General features: G+C 45.9%; 1 protein-coding gene across 1 annotated transcript; it reads left to right on the top strand.

Annotated features, from left to right (window-relative positions):
• The first annotated feature begins 864 nt into the window (after positions 1-864).
• Positions 865-6,979, top strand: LOC144609322 (putative G-protein coupled receptor 139). Its single transcript, XM_078427750.1, has 3 exons — positions 865-946; positions 4,933-5,055; positions 6,087-6,979. The coding sequence occupies exons 1-3, from the start codon at positions 865-867 to the stop codon at positions 6,977-6,979; spliced, it is 1,098 nt and encodes a 365-aa protein (XP_078283876.1).
• The last annotated feature ends 1,109 nt before the right edge of the window (positions 6,980-8,088 follow it).

Genomic DNA, 8,088 nt, shown 5'->3' with positions numbered 1-8,088 from the left:
AGAGGCAGGAAACATGTTCCCAATGTTGGGGGAGTCCAGAACAAGGGGCCACAGTTTAAGAATAAGGGGTAGGCCATTTAGAACTGAGATGAGGAAAAACATTTTCAGTCAGAGAGTTGTGAATCTGTGGAATTCTCTGCCTCAGAAGGCAGTGGAGGCCAATTCTCTGAATGCATTCAAGAGAGAGCTGGATAGAGCTCTTAAAGAGAGTGGAGTCAAGGGGTATGGGGAGATGGCAGGAACGGGGTACTGATTGAGAATGATCCGCCATGGTCACATTGAATGGCGGTGCTGTCTCGAAGGGCCAATTGCCTATTGTCTATTGTCTATAACCCATGACACGCGTCCAAATCAATTAATTAACTAATCAAGCAGTTCTTAGCATGTAGCACATCAGTTCCATAGACAGGGTCCAATATTCAAAACGGAGTAAGGATGCATCGGACTGTATCCTAGCTAATGGAAGAACCAAAGACAAATGTCCTCAATGTGATAGAGGTTAGTCGGACAGTACCCTGGATTATAGACGGATCGATTAGAAACCTGGTAGCAGAGGAAATGAAGCTGTTCTTGAGTCTGGCGGTGCGTGTTTTTAAACTCTGTACCATTCTCGCAATGGGAGCAGGGAAAGAAAGAAGGGCTCGGGTGGGTGGGTCAGGTCTATGAATACATGGACTGCTCCTCCTGCTCCCCCTCCGACACTGTGAGCTTGAACGCTTCAACCTCTGGCAAACGCTTTGCCGTCATGCATTGATCAACATTTTATCATTTACTTCATCAAGGACTTGGCATTTGCTGCATTCTCGCCAAGTCGAGAACTCCCTTCATCAGACACAGAGGCCACAGTTGCATTCAGATCCTCAGATGGGGTCTAACCAAGGCGTTGTGCAGCTTTTCCACGACATTCTTGCTCCTGTGGAAACACCATTCAATGTTTTAATTCCAGGTAACACAGATCTACAACCCCTGCCCCTCCCTCCGTCCCTCCTTCCAATGGTCGTTCCATTTGTAGCCCCCTTTCCACAACCCTCTCCAGAGCTGAGCGGTTCCACACCGCCTGTTGTCCAACGGTCCGCTGACAGAGAGCGGCTTGGATATGGCGGGAAGAGGACCTCTGAGCGCTGTCCTCAAATTCCCAACAAACGAGGGGGAATCGCCAGCAGCAATCTCTGGGTCCAATCCACCCCACAGCTTGCACTCCAGACTCACAATATAGCTTCTACACAGGGCAGCAGACGAGTTTAACCGGTAGAATTGCTTCCTCACAGCGCCCGCGACGCGGGTTCGATCCTGACCTTGGGCGCTGACTGTGTAGTGTTTGGACAGTCCAAGATTGACTTCACTAACGAGCATCTACACATAGAGAACACACACACACACACACGCACACACGCGCGCACACACACACACACACACACACACACACACACACACACACACACACACACACACACACACACACACACACACACACACACATATATATATGTGTCATATATATATATATATATATATAAATATATATATATATATATAAATATATATATATATATATCATGTGTGTGTGTGTGTTTGTGTGTGTGTGTTTGTGTGTGTGTGTGTGTGTGCGTGTGTGTGTGTGTGTGTGTGTGTGCGTGTGTGTGTGCGTGTGTGTGGCTGGCAAGCAACGGCAGATGTTTGTTTACAGCGAAGATAGACACAAAAAGCTGAATTCGCGGAATAGGCAGCATCTTTGGATAGAAGGAATAATTGAAGTGTCGGGTGAGACCCTTCTTCTGACCTATATACATATATATTTATTTAGTTAGAGGATAATGAATCTCTGGAAATATTTGCCACAGAAGGCAGTGGAGGACGTCAATTTATCTTTTTAAGGCGGAGATAGATAGATTCTTGATGGTTACGGGTTCCTGGTGTTATGGGGAGAAGGCAGGAGAAAGGGGTTAGGAGGGAGTGGCAGAACAGCCATTATTGAACGGCGGAACAGTCTTGATGGGCCGAATGGTCTAATGCTGCTCCTATCATTAACGAATATCGGGGGCCAGTTCTTCGTCCAGAGGATGGTGTCACGGTAAAATTCTCTAGCATAAGCCAGTGGAAACAGACCATTAAATATACAACGACAAGCGACAAATACAAGTACTTTAATGCCAACGAGGGTTCAATGGAGATGGGGAGGAGGTGGAAACAGGGGGTTAAAGAAGCTGATCAACCATGACCCTGTCAAACAGAACAGGGTGGACGTGGGGTCCAATATCCTTGCGCAATATTTTACGTGCCCATATAATTAATGCAAAATATTTGAACGTTGAGCTCAGAAACGCTTGCTGTAAAAGTGGCCAACATATCGTTTGCATTTCCAATTTATTCCTGAACCCACATACAGGTGAAAGTTCACCGAGACCTGTGGAAAGGCACATAACACCAGCCCCGGAACCGAAATCTTTCAATCCCTATTTATCTGGAACTCTCCCAGTCTATATTAAACACGTGCTGGTGGTGGGAGGAGGTTTGACAATAGACAATAGACAATAGACAATAGGTGCAGGAGTAAGCCATTCGGCCCTTCGAGCCAGCACCGCCATTCAATGTGATCATGGCTGATCATTCTCAATCAGTACCCCGTTCCTGCTTTCACCCCATACCCCCTGACTCCGCTATCCTTAGGAGCTATACCTAGCTCTCTCTTGAATGTATTAAGACAATTGGCCTCCACCGCCCTCTGAGGCAGAGAATTCCACAGATTCACAGATTTTCCTCATCTCTGTTCTAAATGGCCTACCCATTATTCTTAAGCTGTGGCCCCTGGTTCTGGACTCCCCCAACATTGGGAACATGTTTCCTGCCTCTAACCTGTCCAACCCCTTAATAATCTTATACGTTTCGATAAGATCCCCTCTCATCCTTCTAAATTCCAGTGTATACAAACCTAGTCGCTCCAGTCTTTCAACATATGACAGTCCCGCAATTCCGGGAATTAACCTAGTAAACCTACGCTGCACGCCCCCAATAGCAAGAATATCGTTCCTCAAATTTGGAGACCAAAACTGCACACCAGGTGCGGTCTCACTTGGGCCCTGTACAACTGCAGAAGGCCCTCTTTGCTCCTATACTCAACTCCTCTTGTTATGAAGGCCAACATTCCATTGGCTTTCTTCACTGCCTGCTGTACCTGCACGCTTCCGTTCAGTGACTGATGCACTAAGACACCCAGATCACGTTGTACATCCCCTTTTCCTAACTTGACACCGTTCAAATAATAATCTGCCTTCCTATTCTTACCACCAATGTGGTTAACCTCAAACTTATGTACATTAAACTGCATCTGCCATGCATCCGCCCACTCACACAACCTGTCTAAGTCACCCTGCAACTTCATAGCTGCGCAATTTCGCCTTTTATAATTGACTCCAGCATCTTCCCCACCACTGATTTCAGACTAACTGGTCTATAATTTCCCGTGTTCTTTCTCCCTCCTTTCTTGAAAAGTGGGATAACATTAGCTACCCTCCAATCCACATGAACTGACCCGGAATCTAGAGAACATTGGAAAATAATCACTAATGCGTCCACAATTTCGAGAGCCACCTCCTTAAGCACCCTGGGATGCAGACCATCAGGCCCTGGGGATTTATCAGCCTTGAGTCCCATCAGTCTACCCAAAACTTTTTCCTGCCTAATGTGGATTTCCTCCAGTTCCTCTGTCACCCTAAGATCTCTGGCCACCAGAACATCTGGGAGATTTTTTGTATCCTCCTCAGTGAAGACATATCCAAAGTACCGGTTCAACTCGTCTGCCATTTCCTTGTTCCCCATAATAAATTCTCCTGCTTCTGTCTTCAAGGGACCCACATTTGCATTGGCTTTTTTTTTCCTCTTCACATACCTAAAAAAGCTTTTACTATCCTCCTTTATATTATTGGCTAGTTTACCCTCGTACCTCATCTATTCTCCCCGTATTGCCTTTTTAGTTTGGGGTTAATTTGTCGTTTAGAGTCATTGGGTCATGGAGTGATACAATATATAAACAGTTCCTTTGGCCCACACCGTCCAACAAGTCCCAGCTACACTAGTCTCACTTGCCCGAGTGTGGTCCATATTCCTCTCATCCTGTCCGATTCTTGTACCTGTCTGACAGTTTCTTCAATATTGGGATAGTCCCTGCCTCAACTACCTACTCCGGACGATTGTTTCATACACCCACTACCCTTTCTTTGAAAATTGTATCCCTTAGATTCCTACTAAATCTTTTCTCCTTCACCTGAAACCGACGTCCTCTTGTCCTCGATTCACCTACACGGGGCAAAAGATTCTATGCATCTGCACGATCTAATCCTCTCATGATTTTATACAACTCTATAAGATCACCCCCATCCTCCTGTGCTTCAAGGCATAGAGTCCTAGCCTACTCACTCTATCCCTGTAGCTCAGACCCTCCAATCGTGGCACCATCCTCGTGATTCTTCTATGTCGCCAAAAATTCAAATTTAACGGGAACTATCCCGGTATTTATTAAATCCGTGCTGCAAGACAACTGAACCACATCCGTTCACAGCCCCCCATCCTTTCCTGGTCTGTTTCGGTTTGGTTTAGTTTGGTTCAGTTCGGTTCGTTTCATTTTTGTCAGCCCTACCGAGATACCGTGAAACCCTTTGCGTGCTTGCTGACCGAATGGGGAACTGAGACATTGATGGAAGAGGTTCTGGGAGCCGCACTGGGGTTCATATGTCAGTTATTTCCATTACGTTGAAAACTTAGATACAAAACAGGCTGAGCAGATGTTGGCAGATGTACAAAACAATCTTTGGACAATCTCAAGAGGTATTTCAGCAATATCAGATACACAGAATTTCACAATCTTTATAAGTAGCGGAATTAATGTGCAGCTGGTAGAAATGTAATTGACGACATCAGAATTTCGTGAGGTATAAGTAAACCTGACCGGGGACCTTGAGCTACTGGCAGTGACGATCTACCTGAGACCATTGACAGCACAGGCCACATCTTTATGTCCCACCGATATCAGCGATGGGAACTATCTCCAAAGACGTACAGGTATGTAGGTTAATGGGCTGGGTAAATGTAAAAATTGTCCCTAGTGGGTGTAGGATAGTGTTAATGTACGGGGATCGCTGGGCGGCACGGACTTGGTGGGCCGAAAAAGCCTGTTTCCGGCTGTATATATATGATATGATGATATGATAACTAGTAGCTTTGACCAGATATATACCCTTCTCTGTGTCCAATATTACTTTGACTATTTCATCACCGTCGTCGGACTGCTCACTAAGTCCTTATATCCGCTTCCCATTTAACAGCGTTAAGAGGTTGAATTTTTGCAACTGTTCTTTTGGATGAGGAGAGTGAAGCATTGCCCGGAGTTTGTCCATCTAATCTATCCGCCACGCAAACACAAGACAACAGCGCGTCTCTGAATTTACTTCAAGATGTTGCATATTTTGTTTTATGTTGGTAGAGGAAACGATGCGGGATGTCGGCGCACGATCCCGACGGGGAACTGAAGAGGGTCGCTGATGGGAGGGGGAGATGCAACACTCGGAGTGGCTCAGAAAGGGTCGCAGTGCGCGGTCCCTGCGTGGTTCCCGAGGTGACGTTTTATACAAAGTGCGGGCTCCGGGAACACAAATCCTAATTTTTAACGCCACTGAAAAGCCATAATTATAATCCTTTGTTTGCCGATCACTCGGACAATTGTTAGACCGGTTTCGGAAGTCTGTATTAATTCCGGATGGAGATGACAGCAACACCGGGTCCAAAGTTTCTTTCTCTTGGAATACACGGAGACTGAAGCAGCCACACACAAAGGTGACGTTTAGTGCCGTGTCTCTGCTGGACACGCTACTTCATCTCAACCCAAACCACCCAAACCCACCTTCAATTTTCGGTTTAAGCCAGCATCTGCAGTTCATTCGTACACATTTCATGATGAATTGATATTTGGCTCGGGTGACTGTCATACCGCAAGACAGCTGTAGGGGTCGTGCCTGCACCATGACCACCAACATGGAGAGCACCTTGCATCTGGTGACCAGGTTCAAAAGCCGTCTTTGTTCATTTCCCCACAGGTAATATAGTGGCGATCATCGTTATCGGACGGGGAAATTGCGGACTGTCCCGGTGCATCACTCACTATCTAGTGGCGATGGCGGCAGCAGATCTAATGGCCGTCTTCTTCAACGTAGCGATATATTACATTGAAGGTGCGATTTTCCGAGGGTACACTCACACAGTTCCATGCACGCTACAAAGGGTGATGGCCTACGTGTCCCTGGACTGCTCAGTCTGGTTAACTGTAGCTTTTCCATTTGATTGCTTTGTGGCCATTTGTTGCCAGGGCTTTAAGACCAGGTACTGCACGGTTAGAATCGTCAGGGTGGCGATAGCAGCAGTGTATGTGGTGAGCTTATTACGGAACATCCCCTACTACTTTGCATTTTATTCTTATTATATAGACCTGCCAATCGGGTGTTTGGAAATGCCGGAGTATTTTTTCCATTACGGATGGCTTGCTTTCTCCTGGATTCGCACCTTTTTAACCCCTCTGGTTCCATTTTTCGTTATTGTGTTGCTTAATATCCTGATAGTCAGATCCATCGTGGTGGCGAGCCGAGCCTGCAGCAAGCTCCGCGCTCACGCCGGTGGCGAGAAACAGGAGGACCCGGAGATGCAGAGTCGAAGGAAATCGATCATTTTACTCTTCTGTGTGTCCGGAAGTTTCATCCTCCTGTGCCTTACGGACGTGTGCTTCTTCATTTACACGCATATTGCCAACTTACACCAAGTCCAAAGCCTCGCTAACCCAAGGAATATCGCAATTTCAACTGCGGACATGCTTAAAATTCTAAGTTCGTGCACGAACACGTTTATTTATGTGCTCACTCAGTCTAAGGCCAGAGACGAACTGAAGAATGCAATCAAGTATCCCTTCACAATATGTCTTAAGATTGTTCAAAAATAAATCTGATGTAATAAATGTTAATCTGTAATGAATATGTTAACGAGATAACCACAGCAGCGTCGTCTATTAAGAGCTGAAAGAAAGACACACTGATGGGTCTGGGAGAGTTGCAATAAAGTAGTCATGGTGAATGTTTCGATCAACTGTCTCGTGACTGAAACAATGCGAGCTGATTGCCGGAGTAGGGAGTAAAGGGAATGAATGAGACCAGCTCTGAGTATTTCTGGACCGGGCTACCTGTGTGTGTCAGATTAAAGGATCGTGCGCCCCCTGCAGACTGGTTGTGTCATGATTTTATAACCGTCTGTGCCATTTAATTAAAGCCAATGGTGGATGTATGTGTTATGCATAGTATTCAAATCATCATAATTTAACCTATTTACAAGTAAACGTATTTCTACCACATTTTGCATGTGATGTGTTCATGTACACCTTTCATGCAAAGCGCTCTGACCGCCAAAGCCTGCTGGATCTCCACTTACCAATCATTATCATTCATTTACCCATTCCCATCCCGACTCTTCTGTCCTTTGTCTCATCGTTTCGTAAAGTGAGGCTGCAAGCAAACTGCAGACGCCGCACTTCAAATTCCGCTTGGGTAGCTTGCAATCTAACGGTTTGAACTTTGAGTTCCAGTTATGAAGTCATGCAGCACCGAAGCATATCTCCTCGTTCACCTTAACTGTGCAAACCAAAATGTCCCATCTACATTAGTCTCATCTGTCCGTGTTTGCCCCATCTTCCCCAAAATCCCTCCTATCCATGTACCTGTCATAATTTCTTTGAAAAGTTATTACCCTACGTGCAATAACTAGGTACTCTGATATGTCCCTCTGTACATCCACCACTCATTGAGTGAAAGGGATACCCCGCAGTTTCCTATCAAATCCTGGCATTCTCGTTTTCAGCCTTAAATCAGTGTCCACTACTTTTTGATTTCCCAATCCTGGATGGTTCACCCTATATATTCCCTATTGTGTTTTATGTCAGATCATGCTTGTGCCGCCTGCGTTCCCATGAGATGCCTGCCTGCTGAACCACTCCCTAGAGCTCTGGTCCTCAAGTCCTGGGAAATCGTGAATCTTCTCTGCCCGGTTTCCACCTTAATG

This window comes from Rhinoraja longicauda, chromosome 34 (genome assembly GCF_053455715.1).
Source record: "Rhinoraja longicauda isolate Sanriku21f chromosome 34, sRhiLon1.1, whole genome shotgun sequence".
NCBI classification, from domain to species: domain Eukaryota; kingdom Metazoa; phylum Chordata; class Chondrichthyes; order Rajiformes; family Arhynchobatidae; genus Rhinoraja; species Rhinoraja longicauda.
The sequence above is the reverse complement of the archived record's forward strand: the minus strand, read 5'-3'. Positions and strand labels throughout refer to the sequence as shown.

Coding starts and splice junctions, on each gene's coding strand:
- LOC144609322 (XM_078427750.1), top strand. CDS start 865: ATGGGGTCTAACCAAGGCGTTGTGCAGCTTTTCCACGACATTCTTGCT. Junction 947..4,932: donor ATTCAATGTTTTAATTCCAG/GTAACACAGATC, acceptor GTGAGGTATAAG/TAAACCTGACCGGGGACCTT. Junction 5,056..6,086: donor CTATCTCCAAAGACGTACAG/GTATGTAGGTTA, acceptor ATTTCCCCACAG/GTAATATAGTGGCGATCATC.